At 45.0% G+C, this 24,478-nt stretch overlaps 1 protein-coding gene across 1 annotated transcript in view; it reads right to left on the reverse strand.

Annotated features, from left to right (window-relative positions):
• EIF2D (eukaryotic translation initiation factor 2D) overlaps positions 1 to 24,478 on the reverse strand; it is a 161,565-nt gene that overhangs the window by 81,079 nt on the left and 56,008 nt on the right. The window contains exons 5-6 of the mRNA XM_069633185.1: positions 2,840 to 2,947; positions 1,475 to 1,761 (exon numbers count right to left, since the gene is read on the reverse strand). Of these exons, the coding sequence (XP_069489286.1) occupies positions 1,475 to 1,761; positions 2,840 to 2,947 (395 nt within the window). The remainder of the gene's footprint in view (positions 1 to 1,474; positions 1,762 to 2,839; positions 2,948 to 24,478) is intronic.

The following is a 24,478-nucleotide window of genomic DNA, read 5'->3' on the forward strand; positions in this document are numbered from 1 at the left end:
CACTGCAATGGAATGTTCTGTGGAGGAATACATTGCATAATCAAGTATGTAGTTCCTCACACATCTCCAGATGACCCATGACACTTTTTTGCGAACATTACATTCACAACCCCTTGAAGGGACTTCCTATGAAAATTAGATGCACATGCGATGTCATCAGTGATGTCATCAATCATATTTGTGATTTATTCTTAGCAGTGCCCGGTGGTGGTGAGAGTTATGGTTGCTTAGACTACCATAACTGGCGAATTCCAGGGGTTTCAACAAGAGAGGTTGCAGTGGTTGTATGTAGGTTTTTGGACGCAACAATGCAGCTGATCAAAGAAAATGTGTTCGAACATACCAGGCGTCAATAGGCCAAATGTTGACAAATTATGGGTTGTCTATAAATGCATTTTAAAATGTGAATAATGTATTCATACCGATTTTACTATTGAATTTCTGTATATATTGAGGCTGTGTGTTTTCAGTGTTTATGTGTCTTTAATGGTGTATTTTTTATATGCTTCGAAATAAAGATCGTTTATTCACACTCATGTCCGTTTACAGTGAGCACTCTCTCAATTCATTTCTATTCGGAGACGTAGATCGCTATGAAAATCTAACAGCACATTCAAATTGTTGGTCCATTGTGGAACCGTAACTAGGAAAAAGAAGAAAAAAAAAACAGTGAGCTACCTCCCGTAAGTTTATGGTGAAAATGACATTTATTAAAATCAAAACCATGCTTTACATAGAAAATGAAGAGTTTACTGGCTCATGGATTGTGTGCCAGAAGGATAACTATTTCATGCCTTTTTGTGCCCCAACATCCCAATTTCATGAGCATATATGAATAATACGCCTTGCATTATAATAATAATTGATGTTTTATATAGTGCTTTAATCTAAAGCGCTTTACATAGAATATATTTACATATTATACTATTATTACCCAATCGAAATTGATAATCATTTATCGACATCGACCTCGGAAGGATGAAAGGCCGAATTGGCCTTGCCGGGATTCAAACCTGCGACCTGCAGATCAAACACAGATCACAGCAACAAGCGTTTAACCCACTGAGCCATCTCACCCATGAAGAACCAATGGAAATGCCTCAAATCAACCCCAGATGGTGTCGATTTAAGGATATGCTCATCAGGTACCCTCACCTGAAAAATACATGTCAAAGTAAATCCCTTCTGCCTAACTATGCATGCACAATATCTGTGACCACAACATGTATGTATTCACCGCATCTCAGGCTTAAAGGGTAACGTTGGCACTGTCAGAAAGCCTGGTGCCTCAGCTATGCCGGGGGCCAGTAGGCCTGAGAACATCATGTATATGCCGCTGCCTGTACAAAGTGTTGACAAGTAAATTCTCTTCAGGCTCGTTACCAGAGCTTGGCACCGCCACAGAGATAGGTTTTCATGCACAAGTTAGACAGGCCCTAGAAACCAGTGCAACTTCTCCTATAATGGGGGGTACCTTGTGGCGTCCTGTGATCCTCCGCTGCTGCGGTTGCGTCCACCTCTTCTCCATCCACTTCGGCTGCCGCAGCAGGTTTGTTGTTCACTGTGTCATTCTCCTCCAGTAGTCCCGAAACATCCTCAGATGCTCCCAAGCTCAGGTTCTCCAGGCTGGGGCCCAGGCAGCAGTCGGCAGCCATGTTGTTTTCTTGATCCGTGAAGCCTTCTTCCTCACTACCCTCGGATTCCTCTGGACCTGCCTCGAGGGGCGCAATGCAGGGGGGAGAAGACTTGTCCCCGAACATCCTATACAGAGAAAACACAATGACGTGACAACGTAGGTGTATAGGTATGAAGATCTTTGTTAGCCATCCAAAATAATTGAACACTGTACATAATGTGGCGTGTAGCGGTATTCTCGAATGTAATGAGTTGTTGGTAAAGTGGCGCAGCACATTATGCCACCACATGCTGGCCAGGACATCGGTTCAAATAAATCCGGTAGAGTTTACTGAAGTGATCATTCATCAGAGGAGGATAAAATGAGTAGCAAGTGTGGGCATTAAGAACACCTCAGGTTTACAGCACTACGAAACCACCGATCTGAACGTCAAGTTCATAATCACCAACACGTCCCCAAATCTGATTATAAATTTACTTTAACATTTTGACCTCTACTTGAACTTAGAAAACTCTTCATGAAAGAACTTCCTCCTCAAACTACCATGTCCCCCCAACATAAACTGCCTGACCTTACGTCCCAAGCACCTCAAACTGCCTCTCCATGTTCCTCAATCACATCAAAAGGTCCTGCCCTTGTAACCCCTAACCGCCTCAGACTGCCGGTCATTGTGACCCCTAACTGCCTCAAACTGCCGGTCATTGTGACCCCTAACTGCCTCAAACTGCCGGTCATTGTGACCCCTAACTGCCTCAAACTGCCGGTCATTGTGACCCCTAACTGCCTCAGACTGCCGGTCATTGTGACCCCTAACTCCCTCAGACTGCCGGTCATTGTGACCCCTAACCTTCTCAAATTGCGGGCCATTGTGACCCCTAACGTCCACACACTGGCAGCCATGGTGACCCCCAACATCCGCACACTGCCTCTTCAATGTCTCTTACACTGTTTGGATGAGCAAAGTAGAGCTGTAATGAGCCTTTTGAAACCACGCAAATGTCCCAACACCCACAACAGAACATGTGAAACCTTCCTAGGCTGGCCTGTACTAAGAGAGCAAGTGAAGCTGGCCACTGTCCCTTGCCATTCCTGTCCCAAAGCTTCAACCTTAAATGGGCACCTTTGCTAGAAAAGACTTCCTTAAATGAGGGGTGCCCTCCATCGCTAGTGTTGGGGTCCGCATCAGCCCGACCATGTACCTACCAAAGTTGATCTGAGTAGGCGTGCAGCACAGTCACGCCTTTTCCTCTCATTCCCGCTCCCAGCATCTCTCCTGTAGACATGGTGGCAGAGCCGACAGCGACTGGAGCCCTGAAGGAAAAGGTGTAGTGTCAGAAAACTGAAAACCTTGCAACAAAACAAACCAAGAAGAATACAATGGAATTCCATGTATTGCCATCACAGCCACCTGAAGACAGGTGAGCAGCACTGTTAATGAAGCACACTATCCCAGGGGGCCTAAATGGCGTTCCAGAGCTGCTACTGTGTGATGTCGCCAACTTCTACGAGTTTACACTACCGAATCCAGGTGCTGTGTCAGTGTGCCTCTTGGTGTGTGCTGCACAGTGCACATGCTCCTGGTGGGCCAATAATCACAGAGTGTGACTGGTCTGTGCGGAAACTCTGGAAATAGAACTGCTTTTTTTAAACAAAGTTTTTAAAGACAAATTGTTTTTAATATTTTAGTCTACAAAAGGTAGAGGCACATACATGCGAGCTAAGGACTCCATCCTCATTACTCTACAATAATTACCTAATGAGCAGCACAACTGGAGGATAGTCTTAATGGTGCTGTTAAAGGCACATCAACGGTCAGCTGAAGCTCCAATCTAGAGCAGATGCCCATGTCATGGGGCCAAATTCTTTGCGCAATATTTTTTTTTTTATTAGCATTTTGTTTTACAAAAATGAAAACCTTTAGCAATACCATTATTTCATTACAAATTCTTATGGCAGATAAAATACAAGTAAAACAAATCGGGCTGCACAGTCTTAAGCCAATCAAGAGACGTGTAATGTAGATTTTCTTTTGAAGGTTAACAACTCGCAGCCACTTTCAAAAGAATAGATCGCTAATCCAAACTATATTGCGGTCCGTTAGCTGGAATCTCACTTCTCCATAAACGCTGGCTTATAAGTCCTAGTACATTTATACAGATATATCTTCAATTTTCTTAACGATTACAAGTAGGAATTTTGTCAGTGCTCTTTTCCCCTTCTAGGAAGATTCTCCACCATGTATCAATCCCTCTGGAATGATGGTCTTGCCAGATTTCTCCCAGATAGAACTGTCTTTCATTTCTGAGAGTTGGGCATTCAAGTGTCAAATGCTTTAAGGTTTCCAGCTCATTGCTGTCTTGGCACAATCTACAGTGCTTAGGCTCCTTTGACGTTCTTTTCCTGTAGTTATCGTCTATACAGGGTAGAATGTTAAGACAGAATCTCATGTAGTAAGACCTCAAGAACTAATCTGGGAATAAGGTCATATATTTAGGCAATTGATTTAGTTTGAGAGTTGAACCAAAAGTCTTGATAGCCTCTGTATCTGTGATTTCTTCCTGTGTTTGTATCCAATCTTTAGTACACATTTTTATTTTTGCTTTGTCAGGATTGTTGGATAGGGATTCTGCTGATTCGCCCGGGTCTTCTAGTATGAGAAGGCAGATTGTTTCCCATTCAGTCAATGTTGGATCCGACTTAGCCTCCACTGCATTTTTCAAAACTTTGAAGCCTCCAGTTGACGTCTCTTCCAGACATTTCCGGCGATTACTTTCCAATCTGCTATTGCTTTTAAAGATGTAATGCCAACTCTTTCCTAAGTATTTGAATTGGAAGGGATTTCGGCACTTGAAGAACTTTCCTTCATCATAGTCCTTCCAATAAGGGCCATATTTTTACTGGAAGCAAAAACAAAGTTTCGGCTCCGTATGTCAAAATTTGGACGACTTGATCTATAAAAGAACACCAGCGGGATCAAACTGAATCTACAGAATCTTCTTATAACTATAGGATGGGGCCTGGGCAGCTGAATATTTATTGTCCGTTTTATTGGCACCGTATCCATTTGCTAGGGGCCTAATTACACTCCAAATATGTTAAATGCACATTAGTGGCACAATCCTGAACACTGTCACATTAGATTACTAACTTGGCCGGAAACCACAAACAATAAATAATGCGAGGGGTAGGATGAACAGGGAACTGCGAGGGGAAAATTTATGATGCAATGTTAAGTTAATATTTATTTGTAACACGCTCTGCCACCCGAGGGTATCCTGGCACGTACAGGGAAACATTTCGATAGAACTATTAGAGAGGACGATTGTCTGGGAAAAAGAAAGGTCTTAAGTATTTTCTGAAATTTACTGTGATCTTCCATCAACCTAGGTGCCATAGGAAAGGTGTTCCAGAGCGAAGGGGCGGCAACTGAAAAGGATTTGCCGCTGACAGACTTCTAACTAAACCTGGGTACAACCTGAAGACCATTCTGGTTGGACGGTAAGGGCCGATCTCAGCTTTACGAAAGAGAGCACCCTGCTTGTGCAGAGCTAGATGGGTCAAGCAGAGGGCTCGGAATTGAATCTGGCTGTCGACAGGGAGCCAATGGAGCATGGCCAAGATAAGGGAGGTGTGCACGTATTTTGGCAAACCAGCAACTAAGCGTGCTGCAGAATTCGGAAGAATTTGCAGTCTCTTGACAACATATTTGGGCTGAAGCAGAAGGGAGGCATTACAGTAGTCAAGGATACCCGCGATCGCTGAGGCGACAACAGATCCCCACAGAGGAGGTGGTAAAAAGGGTAGCACCTTTTTCAGGGGGTTCACTCTGAAGAAACCTGCCTTACACCTGGCAGTGATCTGCAACTCGGGTGACCTAGATGCCGCAATTATGACTCCAAGATTTTTATCTGAGTCAACCGGTGTGGGATAAGCGCCAAGGTTAGGAGGACAGTAGTTGGGGGTCCAATGATGTTGCGCAGTAGGTGGGCCAATGACAAGGACCTCAGTCTTATTGCCATTCAAGATGTACTGCCGACTCCAGAGAGTTTTAATCTACTCGGAGAATAAGCTGAGAATCGTCAGCATAGGAGTAGAAAGAGCAGCCATATATTTATTTATTTATTGGGTATTTATAATACGCCTATACACAATGTTGAGGCGCAAAATGGGATATGGCCATAAGAATGGATTAGGCTTATCAGGGGCCGACCGCAGATGGTAAAGAGCAGGCGAGATACTGACGAACCCTTAAGGTCTCCACAGGTAAGAGAAGACTACTTGGACCTAAAAAGTGGTGAAGAAAGAGTCTGGGAACGGTCTGACAAAAAGGACACAAACCAATCAATCATGGTGCTGCCAATGCATGCAAAAAAGGGGTAATCAGAATATTAGTGCTCTGAATGTTTTGGTGAGAGGGGATGTATCACCACACAACACTGCATGGCCCCGATTAGATGCATACAAACTAGGTATAATAACTGGGTACAGGGCTACAGAAATTACACTAGGACTGCCAAATGGCAGATCATATAGAACCTCCTATGGAAAAACGATAAGGTTTTGTCAGGTTATAAAAGCCTTCCCCAATCAATCTGAAAGTGTTGAGATTAATCCAATAGCAAAGGTAGTATGGGAGAGATATGAAAAAGAGCGCTAATTCAGCTCGAGTCAGTCCCTATTAGTTCCAATTTATAAGGGAGAAATGATATTCTCTGAGGACGAAATTGGAGGGGCTATTAAGAAGTGGAGATCTTCTAGAGCTCCTGTCCCAGACAGGCTTGCCAATTTGGTGATAAGAAGGGAGTCTGGACTTTACTTTTATCCAACCTCTTCTATAGGATAGGGAGGGAAGGAAGCATATACAGTTCATGGAGAAAATCTTTCCACATCACAGTTTACAAAAAAGGGGACTGGGAGGATCCAGCCGATTATAGGCTATTAACCATGCTGGATGCCCCCGGAAAGCTATACTGTAATCTCTTGTTAGATGGACTTCGGAACTGGGTTGAGCAAAGACAAATGTTATTGTTGCAGCAAACGGGCATTAGAAAGAAAATGGGGACATATTATGATATATGGTTAATACAATTCCTAAAACGCAGTGCCTTGCAACATCCAAATCAGAAATGATTTATTGCCTTTTGTTGATTTCTTTAAAGCATTGGCTGCATAGACAGAAATCGACTGTGGCTGAAATGTGGGATATACCCTGGGCTTCTCCATATCATAAGGCAATTCTATATTAACACTTCAGTAGCTGTCCGCATGGGAATGGACGGCCACATGACCGATTAAAACGAGGTTGCATTCTCACATCTATGCTTTTAATCTGTATGTAGATGACCTAAAATAGTCTGAACAACTGTAATAATTACCCACCAAAAATTGGATTGCAGCCCATAGGATGACTCATGTATGCAAACGATAAGTGCTCCTGGATAGAACACTGATCGGCTGCACAGTTCTCAAACAGTACTATACGAATAGTCTGAGAATGGGCTAGAAATGAATTGCAAAAAAACTAAAATTATGGTGGTTGGTAATAAGAGGCTGGCCAGAAATCATCAGTGGAAAATAGAGGGGGCAGCTATAGAAGAAGCTAATGCATACATCTATTTAGGTGCTTTGCTGAGAGCTACTTGCGTACATTTGGGGGCTGCTAGATAAAAGGAATGGTGCAGGTATATCGATCAGGTTTTATACCAGGGATTCTATTGGTATTAGAGATGCACCTGGATCAAGAAATCCACAGGCTGAGAAGATTGGAGGGGACACTTTGGAGACGCCCAAGGGCTGCCAGTGGAAGCCATACAGCTGGAGTTAGGATTGGTCTCACCCACCACCCCAACCAAAATCAAGAGCCTTCTTTTGTATAAAATAATGACTGATTCAGGGGCCACACAATATAGCTCGTATTGTAAAATATACCAAAAGGCTCCCTGTGACTCCCCGGGAATGAAAGCACTGGTTGCTGTGTGCAATGATTTTCATGCCAGCATAGATTGGAATAGGAATTTCGGTGAGGAACTTGGGTTAGTAAAAACACACCTTGGAGTGGGATCAAATCTGTATTGTTGGATATCTAAGAAAAAACATACAAGTAGCAGTGTTTCCCTTATTTTCTCCCGTTCCCTTACCTAGTTTTATTTGATGATCCCACGCTAAAAAATGGTGGCATGAAATTGCGCTTCAACCTTTTGCCTTCAAAATCGTTTTTTCCAAATTCTTTATTTTTGAATGGAAATGTAGAACACATCACATATCTTGTGAGAAACGAGGCTCCTTCACCAATACAAACACAAAATGCAAAATTTTCAAACATTAATCCCTTCCCACCCCATGGCAGAAGCATAAAATATATATGATATGATAGGTTATTTATAACGCGCTTAATACCCAGAGGTATCTAAGCGCAGACCCGGGGATCGAACCTGTGTTGCTCTGCATCGTCTTGCTTCCAAGGCGAGTGCGTTGCCTCTGAGCTATCCTACCGACACAATAAAACTGCAAATATAGCCCAAAGTCTAGGTACTCTGGGGTATTTCTATATGGGGTTTTTCATCTCCTTATTTGGGAGAGCACAGTAATTGGGGTTACTGGTTAGTCCGAATCAACATCTACCAGTGTTGGAGAGGAACACGAACCACACTTTGAGGAAGGAGGCCCACTCCATTTCTCTTGATAAGATATCCATTGCGGATAGCTTCCATTATTTTTTCCAGCTCATATTTCCCTAGCTTTAAAGGGCCACATTTTTTCTCCAGGTGGCGCCGGGCATTTCCATTCTATTACGATGCATACTCGTGCAGCTAAAAGCAGAAAGCGGGTCATGTCGGGGAGGCACCTTCAGTCGTCCTCATTCACTTTCTATGCCAAACAACATAAACAGTGGCTCCCTGTGTCTCCCAATGCCTTCCAATGCTTTGATCCAACCCAATAATCCTTTCCAATCTTTCTGAATTCTTGGGCAGGACCACCACATATGCCAATAATCAGCTCTCCGGTCACATCTCCAACATAAATGGGCAATCTCATCGAAAAGCAATCAGGGGAATATTGCCATCTATAAAGAAGCTCAAAACTGTGCAACTTATTTTGGCAGGCTATGGATGCTCTGTGTGCTTTCAAACACAGACGTCCCCACTGTGAACCACTGAGCTCATGCTCCATGTCTCGTTCCCACCTTCTACAGAGAGCCTCTGTACTCCCTCCCTTTGCTCCCAGCAACATCTTATAAATATCCCAGATCAATCCCCCCCTGGATGGAAGACCGATAACGTCCTGGTTGCAATCCTTCCTCCAGCTCCGAAAGCGTAATAAATGTGTCCCCCTTGACTACTTACCTGACTCTCGCCAGCCCTGCTTCGAACCATGCCTGAAAGCGTAGCTGTTCTTGTATATCATCCCTTATCGGTGGAGCCCATATCTGATTAACAGGGGGCGGCCATGTGGCAATACCCTTCATTTCATGTTTCATCCACCAAAGCCTCCAAAGTGGCACTAGTAGTATATGCCGCAGCACCTTATGTGGTATTCCCGACTTGGGAGCCAACATCCATTCCCCCATCGTCACAGGGCATAAAAGACAGATCTCCATCTTCACCCATTGTTTATCTATATCCTCTCGTAAGTGTGTTATCAATGCCCAAAATTGAGCGCAACGATAATAGCTATACATGTCCGGCATGCCAATTCCACCTCTCGCTTTGGGCAATAACAGTGTTTCATACGCCACTCTCGCCTTCCATCCTTACCATAGAAAACGTACAATTCTCGGTGTGAGCACCGTGAAGTGTTCTCTCGGTATTTCGATAGGGAACATTTGGTAAAGGTAGAGAATTCTGGGGAGAAGAAACATTTTGGCCGGGTTCAAATGGCCTATCAGGACAGGGACGTGTCCGACCATCTTTCTAGATCCGAGAAAAGACAGTGCAGTAGCGGGAGACAATTAGCTCCATAGGGGTCTGCATAATCTTTAATAATAGTCACTCACCGAAATTTCAGGGCCACATGTTCAGGATTCCCAATCCGCATAAATGTGCTCTATGCCCAGTATGGGAAAAGCACTAATTTGTCTGTGTTGAACTTCAAACGACCAAAGTCTCATAACATAGGAACCCCTCTAAGGAACCCCTCACCAAAGCCCTGCTTTCGAAGAACAGCAAATAAATAGCTCCATTTTACCCTGTCAAAGGCCTTCTCAGTGTCTAAACTCAACAGTACGTGGTCTCCATGCGTGAGTGTTGCATCGCATTTAGGGTTTTCTGCATTGCAACACTTTGCCGTCTGCCCCTAATACAACCAACCTGGTCTGGATGGATTAAAAGGGGTAATATCCCATCCAATTAAGTGGCAAGTGCTCTGATGAAAATGTTTTCATCTAGATCAAGCAGGGAGATTTGGCAGTAAAACTGGCAAACCTCTGGATCCCTTCCATCCTTTGGAATCGCCAAGATCAGGGCTCTATAAAAAGAGGGTGGTGCAAGTCGCATCTGTAAAATGCTAGTGTATAGCTTGACAAGGTGGGTAATGAGAATCTTTGCACACTGCTTATAAAATCCTATTGTATAGGCGTCTTCTCCCGGTGCTTTCCCATTAGGCAATTTGTCTATGGCACCCTGAACCTCTTCTGCCTTAAACAGAGATTCCAGTGTGGAGAACACATCCTCCCAGAGTGTCACCAGCTCTTCATTTGAGATACTCTGCCAACTCTGTCTCATCTGCCCTACTTTCACTTGCATACAACCCCTCATAGTACAGTGCATAGCGGTACACTATTCCTTATGCAGTAATGTAATGTGTCCCCATATCTATTACACCTGTAATCCCCCACTCTGCTCAGAGCTTCGCTGCCAACAGGGCATCCACCTCATCTCCCTTCTCGTAAAATGTCAGTTTCAGAAACTTCAGCTTCCCAACGGCATCACCCATACCCTCTGCCCGCAGTTCAATCCCTTTCTGTTGCAGCGCCTCCGGAAAGGTGAATAAGGTTTGGGAAAGGGAACTCCTACAAGTGTCGTGACTGAGAGGTCCGAGCCAGAACTGTAAAAGAACTTCTGGAAAAGTGACTTTAATGTGGAAGGACAGGCAGGTCTCGATCCATGTTTTGAACTGCTTTGTTTTGAGAACCTGAGCCAGAGTGTGTCATCCTGTCTACAGGGACCGCCTTACTCCGTGCTGTCCAACTTGGGGAGGAGAGCTGACCCAGAAACTTTCATTCTTCGTTAGGACACTGATTTTAGTTTGCATACATAGTCTCCTTTACACACTTTTTGTATAAGAGATGGGGCAGTCATTAGGTTTTGTTAGTATAGGCCATTTTTTATATGATAGATTGACTAGTCTTGGGCGGTTATTCTATAATTTCAATTTCAGGATATAGTGAAAAGTGAGTTTGATCCATATTATTGGGGTAAGTCATACTATACCCATTTATAAGCGAGGTCCTCGTAGTGAGCCCACAAACTATCGTCCTATTTTCCCGGGAGGATAGCTCAGCGGCATTTGTGCTCGCCTTGGAAGCAAGACAACACAAAGCAACACAGATTCGATTCCCGGGTACGCGCTTAGAAACCTGCGGGTATTAAGCACGTTATAAATAACTTATCATATCATATCAATCTCTACCATAGATGCTGATGGAAAAATCTTTGTGACAATTGTGTTACGACATATTGAAATTTGGGCTAAACAAGTGGGGCGACTACAAAAATGGCAGACAGGATTTTGAAAATACCACGGAACAATAAAATGGTTATAATAAAATGTCTCCAGGAATGGCGGTATAAAGCTATACACCCCGACATGCTAGCTACAACTGGCTATCAAGCTGCCCAAACGAGCCCACAAGGGCTCAGCACCAGGTATCCGGGACCCTGACTTGACTCACCCATTGCTTACTCCCAGACAACTCTGCACAGCCCGCCAGGACCACCAGTGGAAGACATCCACCTTAACCAATCATCGTCAACAACTTAACCAACAGGTTAATGGACACAAATGTACTAGGTAAGGCCTACCGTGTCGGGCATAGCAATTCAATAGCCCATCTTGAATTTACCAAGTACCAACAAGTCGAACTAACCATGTTTTCCTGCTTTCCTCCCCCCTCCTTTCACCTCCCGTTAAAACCACTATATTATGGTCAAATAGCATGTACATTATGCGGTTCTTATACAATGTCAAAATTAAAAACGAATTCTGTAAACAGAAATGTCACATTATATCACAACTGTTTCACAAATTGATAAAATTGTAATGACTCAGCCTTAATAGAGACCCTGAGAAGTCAAAACACGTGTCGACTGAGTACTTAAATCACCCTACTAATAAAGAACACAATGGTTTACAAACAAGGATACAAGGAATAAGCTTTCCCCTTTCTTTAATGGACGAGGTATCCAGGAACACAATTACTAATCAGAAAGAAAGGTGTGGGCAACACCTCTAGAAACTATGATCTCGCAGTCACAGTAAAATGTATGTTTTGAAAGAAATACACCAGAAAGTATCCAAGTGTAACTCAAGTGGACTCAAACCGTAGTGCCCAAATACCTCTACTTGTTTATTTAGGATTGGTGGCCAAACAGAAAGTGCATGCTTCGATACTGCTCTGCCCGAGCCGACCAGTTTATCAGTCAGATGAAGTGCATAAAAAAACAATACTGTACATTTTTGCTGGCTCCATTGTTAAAATGTTATAATGCAACAGTGATACCCAAATTGTCTTATGGTGTGGAGGCATATCCAATTTGGTTCCAGCACATCCTACAACAAATGCAAAGCAGGAACTGGAGAAGAGTTCTTAGCATATCGAATTCTGTTCCAACCTCAGCAATCCTAAATGACTTGGGAATCACTGGGATTAAGTCGATGGTCGGATGGAAGTGGTTTGCTTTTTATCAGAACATTTTTGATCCTGTTCTGAATCAATTTATGACGAATTTAATAAAATGGTACAACTCAAAGTGGGAATTGAGGTTTGTAATGTAGGCCTGCTGTGTGATCAAATACTAAGTGAAATCAGATCCAATATGGAAGACCTAAAGATCACCCCAAATAGGGTTAAACGCGTGCTGAAACATGACTAGTGTACTTTAATTAATGACTTTCATAGTTGTAAAAGTATGATACACTTACGAAATGAACACAAATCCCATGGAGTTTTAGCTGTACAATTGAGTGTTTTCCCTTGTCCAAGGTTTAGGAAAGATTTAATTAGATTCCGATGGAACCTGTACAAAACTCAGGAAATTAGGAAACAGTTTAAAGATGAGACTTTGGGAAATTTAAATTGCTCTATTGAAACTCTGCAACACCTCGTACTATATTGTTGTGCACTGAATTCCCACAGAGATATTCTTTCTGAAATTCCTGGGTAAATTGAGATCAATGGATGTGTGATTTTTGGAGATGTGTAAGTGGTGTCAAGAAATAATGATGTATTGCCATTATAAGTTTAAAAAAACAAATTAGAATTGCATGAAATGAAATATATGAATTTTAATATATAAGTGATTTTACAGTTTTATGGAATATTGTTTTTTTATTGGGTTTTCTTTATTTCTCTCTGCATTTCCTTTATTCCTACATTTGTATTGTGTTTTCATGTGTTTCTTTTCTTGTTTTGTTACGGTTGAACTTTGTTTAGCCAATAAACAAATAAAATTTAAAATATACACCCCAACCTCTTCACCCAGCTGTATGGCATAGTGTAGATCTGTCCATACATATTCATTGTATCTCCAGATAGTGTCCTTCCTGTTGAGCCCTGCTATGTCTAGCGCCATTCATGCCATATCATGGTCAATCCATCCCACCAGCCTAAGCTCACAATGCTGCACTCTGGTGGTATGCTGCCCACGCAGGAATAGATCATCTATCCGAGTATAGTGGCATGCGGTGCTGAATAAAATGTATAACCCTTCTGTTATGGGTGTGTCGCTCTGCGAACGACTATAAGTGCCTACTATCCTCCATCTTCTTGAAGAAGTGGTCTCCTGCCTGCTCACCCATCCCCAAGGAGCCCTTACTGGGGAGTCTATTCACTTTTGCATCTGCCCATGTATTGAAATCTCCATCTTCTATGAAGAAATGAGCCTTTGTACAAATCTTAGGCAAGGCTTGTGCATTAAATGCCGTCTGATCCCGATTGGGCACATATACTAAAGGCAAATACCGACCACATGCCCTCCAACATTGCCTGGATCATAGGTAGTCCCCCTCCTATTTGTGCCGTCACATGTGCATGCGTTAGTCGAATCCGTTTCTGCATGACCATGCCTCCTCCTTTCTTACATGTATCAGAGGAAAAGAAAGTCTGCCCTATTCCACCCCCCCACCATGTGGTCTCTCTTACCCCGCCTTAAGTCGCATCTTCTGTAAAAACATTGCATCCAAACCAGTCCTTTGAAATGTTCTCACCACCAGTGAGCGTTTGGTGGGTGAGTTAAGGCCCTGGACATTAAGCGGCCCAATCTTTAACCTGTGTTCCCCACGTAGCTCATCTATTTCACCTGCCATAAATATGTAGACCAAATATTTCCCAATACTCTCGTCTCCCAACAAGCTGCAACCCAAAAACTCTATGCTCTCATCTCCACCACCCGCATTACCCCTTCTGCCATTACCCCCATCCCAAGGTGTCAACTAATAACTTCAACTCTAACTAAAACAACATTTTACCTCCAAAAAGACGCCCTCTCATCCACAGAGGGCCACAGGTGGGTCGTCCCCGCCCGCTTGATATTCAAGCCAACTGCTTGTGCCCACAGGACCACTCAGATCAAGAAGAGAGTATGACCAATGTGAGAAGTTGCATCGTTTGAAGCACTGGTGTGTCCCGCATGTCTCTTGAACAAGCGAAGGGCCAATGAGCTGCAAACATTTCATGTGCCCCTTGCTTCTCTTTCTCCGTGAGGGGCCATCCTGGGAGCCTCTGCTCCTGAGATTGTTCTGTACCACTAGGCTGGAATGTGCCTCTGTGGTCAGCCCTTCCGATAAGTGCTGCAGGATCTTATTCGCCTCTTTCTTATTGATAACTCTATATTCTTAAGTACCCATGTCAAAAAGTAAAGCAAATGGGTAAATCCAGCGATAGATTCCTTTATCTGTTAGCCATTGCGTTAGGAAGTGGTCATCCTTCTTACGCGCAAGCGTAAGGGCAGCGAGGTCCTGAAAAAGTCAGATTTTAGAGCCGCTGTATTCAATCTTCTGCTTTTATTTGGCTCGCTAGAGCCACTGCTTTCTGTTTATTTCAAAGGAATTTTCCCATGATAGAGCGAGGACTGCCTCCAAACATCCTTCCGCCTCTATGTGTCCTTTCAATTTATATCGTCTTACCTCCCTTTGACTGGAAGAGTAGCTTGACAACATCCTGCACGTTTTGCTCCACCTGTGAGGCTGTCTCTCCACCTTTCTCCGCCAGTCCCAGTATTCGAACATTGTTCCTCCTTTCCCCGTTTTCCAGATCATGGAGCTTCAGGAGAACCTCCTCCTCTCTGATCTCACCTCGCCGATCTACAAGTCTGTCATCCGGGCATCTAATCTCCCTTCCACCAAGTCTGCGTTCAATTGGTTATTTTCCAAACATTCGACTTTACCTTCAATTTTGTTAACGTTTCACCCTCAGATCTGAGATAGAAGACTGAATGTCACTCTGCCAGGCCTAAACTCAGTCCCAGCGATGTCTTCCTTAATGAATGCCTCTCACATCGCCAAGGAGTGAGTCAGCTGGGGACACTTGTCACTACCGCTTTCCTGTACTTCTGGAGGGAGGCGATTGCCACCTTGAATCCAACTCCTCAAAATGGTCACCACTTATCCTCTGCCGCACTGCTCAAATGACCATCCGATCCTGTAGAACGTCCCTCCTCCCCCTCCACCATGCCTCGTCTCGCCCACTGTGTCTGGGGTCTTGACTAGGACCTGCTGGGGTGTACACAGCACTACACTGGTTACATGGCTCCATCCATGCCGGACACCCTCAGCAACCCCTTAGTGAGATGCTATCTGGCTCTTTTGCCTTCTTCACTCTGTGGGACTCCCAGGCATTAGCTTCTTGATGTGCAGCACTCCCTCCCCAATGCATAGGTCTCCTCTATAAGTTCTGGTGTCTGCCCAGCAGTGCTGTGGAGTTGCCCGCGGGTGCTATGGTGCACTGCCAGCCTCAGCGTCTCCAGGTCACCCCCCTCACTGCACCCACCACCTAGGTAGCTCCTTACGTTTCCAAGGCACTGTGCAGTCTGTCTCTTCTACCCACGTCAGGGCCGGTACTTCCCCCTGGCGTCTTTGCTCAGTCGCACTTCCTGTGGGCCACCCCTCTCCTCTGATTGCCCAATCAAGCTCTCCGTGCTCCAGCAGGGCACCCTCTGGGTACCGCCATCGGAGGCCCGCTGGCCACCTCTCTGCCAGGCTTCACTCAGTGACGCTCTCAACAGGTTCTCCTCGCACTCAGTGGAACTTCAGTGTCCCGGCGTTGGCTCCTCTGAACTTTGGCTTTCAAGCATTCGGCTGTCGGTGGAAACACAGCTCACCCCGACACGCTCCTCTGTGTTAGACAGCGGGACCCAGGTTGCACCTTCCCACCTCTGGCAACGCCACATCGTGCCGCGTCGTCGTGGCCACTGTATATGTGCAGCAAATGTCACCCGGTCTCACTGGGGGGCATGTTATCAAGGGTCACCCTCTCCACTATCCCAGAGGCCTCACCCACGTGGCATAGCCCCGATACGCTTGTGTGCAGTCACAAGCGTGTTTGGACGTACGCTAAGGTTAGCAATCTATGCACTACTATCCCAAAGGTCATAGCACTTGGTTTCTGTGGGCTTTTTTCAGCATATTGTCAGCATAATATCTCATTTTCATCTTGTTGCATCCAGCGGGTATGGCGCTGTCATTAAGGCAAACATTGCTGCCTTCATTGATGGTAATAGGTGAAAGTAAACAGATCCCGCAAGACCAGCGCAAATACAGGCTCTGTGACCTGGAATTGGAAACCACCAAGCACCTCCACAGAGTGCATACAGTTAGGCACAGTTTATGGAAAATTGTACTGGTCTAAGATGTAATGGGGGATAAGTCAATCTGGGGTTCTATAAGTAATATTCAGAAGGGGTCTAAGGGAGCAGTGTGTGTGTGTGTGGCTACATTCTGCTTCGCTTCGGCTCAGGAGGGCCTCCCATCCACGGATTCTAGGTCATGCCCCAGCAGCTGAAAACCTACTCCAGACCCCGCTAGCGACGGAGCCTGCAGGGGTCTAAGGGTGCAGGGTGTGTGGCTCAATTCTGCTTTGTACTATTCGGGTACTAGGCCACGACCCCAGGAGCTGAAAGCCTGCTCCTAAGGGCACAGGGGTGTCAGGGGGTTGCGCTCCTGCAGGGGTTTTCTACAAGAGCAGGGGCGAGTGGCCCCCTATCCGGAGGTCAAGCCCCAGATCCTGCATGGGACTTCGCTGAACTTTGCCACCTTGTGACAGAGGATTACTGTTGGAAGAGCACTATGAGGCGAGAGTGAGAAAGCTGGGCTGGGGGTTGCAGTGATTGTGGCCGTTGCCTAAATGTTACTATATGGGCTACATTGAATATCCCTCATGGATGTGCTGGAGTTCCCCCCGCCCCTTCTCATCTTCAACATCCCCAAGCCACCAAGCCCCTTCCTCTCCAAATTATGCAAGATTGTACAGAGCCCAGGGGCAAGATTCTAACTGTAAAGCGAAAATTGAGAACTTGCCCCCGTCCACACGGTGTGGAGCATGCTACTGACACTGACATAGCCCTCGCTGAAAAAGACTGCAACCTTCCAAGCTCATGAGGGAAACTTCTTTTCTGATTAAAGAAATCCATCCGTTTTTGGGGTCTAATGAAGATCTTCTTGGGGGTGTGGGTGTGGGGGGTAAGGGGAGGGTGGAGTGATAAATAAACAAGGAGCTCACTATAGAGGAGATATAACTAGCAATCTGGGGGGTCTGATTGGTACACATCCGGAAGAAAATTGAGTTGCCAAAACCCAAGAAGAAACAAACAATCACAAGAAAAGTTTTCTTGATTTTCCAAAGACCCTCTTCCTGCCCTAACAATGATAAGGACATTAAGAAAGAGTGTATGTTCCTGACAGTAGCTACAGCTGTTCGCCAACACCTATGGCAGAACTTGACATGTACTACAAACCTGCTGCCCCCCCCCCCGGTTTCCTTCGATTAGACTATTTTCCATCCCACACCAAAACTCATTAGCCCTGGGACAGAGCAACGACTAGCTTTAGCAATGAGAGACGTTAGATCAGCCTCCCTTGTAAGCTGTTATCCCTTCTGGAAAAAGGGTGAGGGCATGCCTCCCACGACCAGCCCCAAAAGCATTTGCTTGGCCCCTGAGCCCTTGACCAGACCTGGCCCAACTCTAATGCCCATCACTCTGCCAATACCTGCATAGGCATATGTCCACCTGACCCAATGGCCAAAATGGATGTGGAGTCTGATGACATGCCCAAAGACAAGTCTTCCCTCACTAGCAGCGCCTGGAGTGAGAACATGACAAACACGTGTTCAGGGAATAGTTTCTTCCTTCAACTAACTCCATTAAGAGGCTCTAAGCAAAGTATCCAAGGAGGAACGCAGTGCCCAGAGGTGTAATTGCACACAAGTGCTTTCTGAACTGGCCGATATTAAAAAGCTACTATTGGTTTTGATAGAAGAAGCCGAAGGGAGGGGAAGAGGGGGTCTTGTGGGGGAACCTCTCAATGGCAAATTGGACACAAAGGGGTCTTACCAAATACCCCTGGAAAGCACCGAGAAGCTCGCCACACATGGTATAATGACACTTGAAGAACAGACTGACTTCAACAAACCTGACTATTCAAGCCAATCCGAGGGCATTACTTACTCTACAAGAGGAGCAACTTGCTCAGCAGAACAGATCTAGGGAAACTACTAAAGCCCCCAATGAGAAGATTATGTTCGCCGCATGGGAGAACTGGGCTACAATTACTGCGGGAACCCAAGGCCAGAGCAAGGTTGAACACAGAGTATGTAGACACTGCCCAAGGTAAAGGATGCCCAGTAATCAAGCCCTCAGGAGGCCAAGAAGGGCCACATTATGCCTCCATGGCGAATCAAAATTACTTCCCAACCAGCGAGAAACAAAGGATGCCCTCTCTAATAAATGTTTACACTGGCTCCGTACTGTGAGGAGATGTGCCTTTCTGACCAGGGAAGCTATAGCGAGCTGCCATTGAGTGTGTAAAGACGGTGTCAATTCCTGTGAATCTGTTAAGCTGGAATTCTGGCCAGAGCTCGGAACTCCGGGTTCACAGCAAACTTCAGAATGACAATTAGTCCTTTCCCTCATCTGAACCCTGTTGGTCTATGTGGTGATTTCTAACAAATCTAAGTCCGAGCCGGTGCAAACTTAATACCATTGGGGAAAAGGCCAAATAGTAACCATTGGACCTTTATATTTGTGGGATCTGACTTGTCTTGTGAAATTAGAAAAAGGGGATTTTCCTATTACTGTGTCCTATAGCGAGTAGTAGGTTCTGGGGGCCAAAACTAATTAATTAATTTGCTTTTTTTCTCGTTTGCTTGACATAATGTATTGTGCAAATTAAATCGTTTTTGTTGTGTTAGGATGTACTTTGATGGCCTGATGGACGAAATAAGTTGATGATGATGATGATGATGATGATGAATAGTATATTTAACGGTACCTCGATGGCGCCCACTCACACGGCTTATAAGGATTGGAGACATGAAATAAATGAAATTACATGAAAAGTATTAGGCATTCGCTAAATTGAAATTATTTTGGTGCTTTGGGTCCCCTTAAAGACTAAAACTAATAGATAAGAGCGTAAATAACTGGTAGGTAAGAAATTGGTGTAGTCCAGGCTTGTCCAAACTTTTTGAATGTGGGGCCGAAGCATTAACTTTTTGTCACCCGGTGGGCCGGCGAGCCAAAAGTGAACACCCTCACCCAAAGCAGTATATTCAAAAGTGATGGTGGGTGACCTTTGACACAGTAGCATCACAGGCATAGCCATGCAGTCCCAAAGTTAGCTTTTGGTGTCGGGGGCAGTGATCAAAGGTTAGTTTCTTGCGATTTTTTTCCAGTGTGTATGTGTTGATATTTCTCTGAAATAGTGGGGGCCACCGAGCGTAGCAAGGGAACTATAACGATCTATGGAGGGTTTTGGGGGGGGAGTCACCCCCGCCCCCCAAGATTTGTTTTGCAAATATGGGGCTGAAATTGTGCATTTTACATTTTATATTGACCAAAAAGCCATAAGTTTACAATCAGTTCTAAAGGGGAACATGTACATTCCATGTCATCAACAGCAGGAAAGAACATTGTAGAACACAACACATTGTAATGATCAATGTGTCCACAGTGTAAGACAGCACTGTCACTGATGTAAAACATTGGCATGCTGGTTGTGCCCAAAATATGCCTCTGTCGCAACAGGTCTATGCTGGCTGTTCCCAATTTAGGCCAGCATTGTCCTCTACAAAGCATGATTGATGCTGCCTGAGCATGTGCAGTGTGCCCAATACATATGCCAGCTTATCTCTGTAATACACAATCATTACTTCTGTGGTAATGAAAGAAGCATAATCCCAATTCCAGGGGGCACCTGAGGCAGTAAAAGTCCTCCGTCACGGCCCAGTGTATTGGTCGGACCCAACATTGCAGAAATATATTAATCGTGTCCACGGACCCGACAAACATTGAACAAATAAATTGGGCAGGGGAGGCAACTTATGTTATGTTATTTTGCATTTATATAGCGCCTTATATACCATTGGTATGGTCTGAAGGCACTGGTAGGTTGAACGCCCTTGGGAACCGAAGTTCGGGTCAGTATAGAGAGTAGAGAGAATATAAAAGGTGCGTGTGTGCACCAGGTATGTGTGCAGCTGGTGCGGAATTCAAGTGGTAGCCGCTTCTTAGCGGTAGGTGTGGTGGTTGAGAGATCAGGAGTATGTGTTCGCTCTGGCCGGCTTTATCCAGAATGAGTGTGGCTGCGTTAGGCCTGAGGAGGATGCCTGGCTGGGGGGTGTAAAACCAGCAACGTTTACATAGGGTGATGTGGAGTGAGCGGGAGAATGTAGATATGAGAACAGTTATACCGAATGGTGTCATAGTATCTCTGTGTTCTAGTTGAGTGGTGGTGTAAGGGAGAGAGCAAGCGTGGGGTGTGGTATGATGTATGTTTTTCAAATGTTCCCTTCATTCCAAGGCATAATATGTATGCCACACAGTTCCGTGCGGGTAGGTTCATTCTATGCATTTTGTTCGCTCTACAAACCCATCTGCTCCATGCGTTCATCGGCTCTACATACTCCTCAGTTCTGTACACTCATCCGCTCCACTCGTTCGTTCCACACACTCGTCCGTTCCACACACTCGTCAGCTCCTCATACACTCGTCCGCTCAATACTCCTTTGCTCTAGACCCTCGTCGGCTCCAGACCTTCATCGGCTCCAGACACTCGTCCAGATTAGACACTCGTCCAGATTAGACACTCGTCCAGATTAGACACTCGTCCAGATTAGACACTCGTCCAGATTAGACACTCGTCCAGATTAGACACTCGTTCAGTCGACAACGCTCATACGGTCCACCCACTCATCGGCACAACATACTACTAGTCGGCTTGACAATAGTACTTGTCTGCTCCATATGTCCATCCATTCCACACATTTATCTACTCTATGTACTTGTCTGCTCTATGCAATCATCTGTTACGCACATTCAACCCCCTCGCACCAAGTTGGCGACTATGTGCAAATGTGGTCATATTACTGCTGGTGATGTCACTTCCTATATTTGAGCACCCCCCGAATTTCCCAGGGGGTGCTCAAATACAGGAAGTGACATCACCAGCAGTAATATGACCACATTTGCACATAGTCGCCAAGTTGGTGCGAGGGTGAAGACCAGTGGAAACATTGGCTAGCATGTACTGCATATACTAAAGTCAAGCAAGGAGGAGGTTTAAGCCTTCCAGTTGCATTCCAGTAGGCCATCACTGCCTCTACTCCATCCCTCTATAATCATCCAGGTTTTAGTAGCCCTCAAAAGGCAGAGCAACACAACTAGGACGGGAGAACGAAATGCCATCCCATCCTGTGAGTGTATCAAACCTCAGAGCAAAGACTGTGCATGTATCTCCTACCTTGGAGCACAATTTCACTAATTTGGTGCAAATCTCGCAAGTGGGTGCATGGGAATCCCATGGTGTGTGTGTGTGGGCTGCAGACCCTGGATCACTTGCTCACTTCTTCAGTGTGAAACTCTGGCCAAGGCAGTACTGCCCCAATGGTGAGAAGCGTTGTATTTTCACATTAACTATGCTTAAGCACTTTGTGTTATTGAATAGTGCTGCTACATTCTGAGCAATTCCATCCCTTTAAATATATTAGCTCTTTGTTGATTTATTCAGATGATGATGAAGATGTTAGACCTGCTCAATAGTTCTGGTTCTGTATCATTAAATGTACTTCAGATCTTCAGAGTATCGGGAGGATAGCTCAGGGGAAACATGCTCACCTTGGAAGCAAGATGACATGGAGCAACACAGGTTCGATCCCTCTGGGTATATTATGTGCATTATAAATAACCAATAAAAATAAATAAATCTGCTGAGAAGTGCTAGGGCCTTGTCAATAAGAGTGTAGCAGCTCAACTGAGAAGTGCTGATATTGTCCCATCAAAAGTATAGCAGCCCCACTAAGATGGAGGGCGAACTTGCTTTGCATCTGTGCCTCGATTACATCTGTGCACCCCCTCTTTCCAAGAGGGGTGCACAGATGTACAAATACATCCAACCCAAAAAGATTTTTAGAAATTGGTGGACAGACTTGCTTTGCATCTGTGCCTCTATTTCTAAAAATCGTTTTGGTTTGGGTGTACCTCTACATCCGTGCACATAGATGTAGAAGTATACCCAAACCAAAAAGATTTTTAGAAATTGAGGGACAGATGCAAAAAAAGAGCATCTTGGTTTGCATCCATCTCTCAATTTTTAAGCATCGTTTTTTACCCGGGCCGCCAGAGAGAGACAAAGTATGTATGGAACAAAGGGCCCTCCATACTGGTCTCTTCTCTCCGGCCTGGGGCGATCAGGGGGAGCCCGGAGCACCCGCGTTCTCGGCGCCCCTGAATGCGGGCTGTGGCCTGTAACTGCCTCTGGTGCCGGGGGCACCAGCAGTTACAGGCCACAGCCCGGTTTATTTATTTATTTGTTGAATGGTTGTCTGGTCCGTGGACCCGATTCATTTATTTATTTATTTCTGTAATGTTGGTTCAGACCACCATTGCAGAAATAAGTAAATTAATCGGGTCCACGGACCCAACAAACATTGTTCAAAGTTTTCTGTACAGCCTCGCAGGCCACATGAAATGACTTGGAGGGCCGCATTGTGGCCCGCGGGCCGTATGTTGGACAACCTTGGTGTAGTCACACTGAGACTACACAACACTTATCTGCTTGGTATTAGGTAACCCATCTTTTAATATAGATCTGTACTACACAAGTTGGTGGTGTGACTGAGCAGCCAGGCCCATCTCAAGAGGGGAAAGCAATGAAATTCGCAAATACAAGTAACAAAGTAACACTTAAATTAATAACTATAACAGAAACCTTATCAATGTTTAAATAAATGTTCTTTAAAAAAAGGCAATATAAGATATGTAACAATCTATACTTTAAAATATCTTTCCAGAATCAGCACATGTTAGTGGATACTCTTTGTATATGCTTTTTACACACTTCCTACACCCGGAGCTGACTTCATTCACAAGGACAGTAATGACACTTCTATATCACTAGAAATACTTTGCAGATTCTGAGGTTGCAGAAAGGAAAGGTTTAAGGAAGGAAAAGGTTCTCAGTATTTGTGAGGACAACTAAATCTTCCAATGAAATCGAGACAAGCCTTTCCCAGCAATAACAGACTAATACAAGTTACCACCTCTGAGGGACAGAAATATCAAAGTCAATGGCTGGAAGAGTCTGCAGGGAGCCAGGAAAGCCAAAGTCAATAGGAGCGCAGTCTATGGTGCTGAGGCACTTAGATAAAAAGTCTTGCAAAAAGTTAGAGAATGAGTAGAAAAATCACTTGTAGGGTCACAAGTTGTGAAGCCTGTGAGAAGCAGAGTTGGAATCAACTCTAAGGTAAGCCAATGCAAGTCTGAACTGAGAAAAACACAGCTAAAAAGACACTGAGGTAAGTACCTCAAGTCTATACAATACCTCTGGTTTGAAGAAGAGTGGTCCAGATGGATTCTGTCCTGTTGCAGCGGTGCAGACCCTGTGTTCCTGAGCCTCAGTCGTGGGGACAAGAGGGAGGACATCTTGAGGGCTCCTGCGGCAGCAATTTGAAGGTTGTCGGCAGCTACAGGCTCTTTTCGGATCAGCGGCACTTAGCGGTTTCAGCGCTGGGTAAACAGCACCACCATGGATATCAGATAACGGTTGGGCTTCCTTCACTCCTTAGGTCCTGCACTCTGGTGAGGGGACTCGAGCTCTAGTCGTCCTGCTTCTGGAGGGTCCCCTTAGGAAACTCCTGCAGCTTCTGGCCGGATTGCAGACGTTGCACTAGACTACGGATTTCTCCACCACTGGCACTCGGTTCCTGCAGCAGCAAAGAAGTACAGCCAGTCGGGGAGGATGGCCCAGTGGAGTTTGTTTCGGGGTTAGTTGGTCCCACTAACCCAAGGGAAGAAGTTGGCCCTTCCAGAGCTTCTCTGCCGATTTAAAAAAAGGAGTTTTAGCACAGCAGCAGGGCTTCAACGGGCAATTCAAAGGTCCAGGAGGATGCAGCAAGTTTCGTTCACGTTTCTTCGT

Source organism: Ambystoma mexicanum, chromosome 13 (genome assembly GCF_040938575.1).
Source record: "Ambystoma mexicanum isolate Mex_15411 chromosome 13, UKY_AmexF1_1, whole genome shotgun sequence".
Classification (NCBI taxonomy): domain Eukaryota; kingdom Metazoa; phylum Chordata; class Amphibia; order Caudata; family Ambystomatidae; genus Ambystoma; species Ambystoma mexicanum.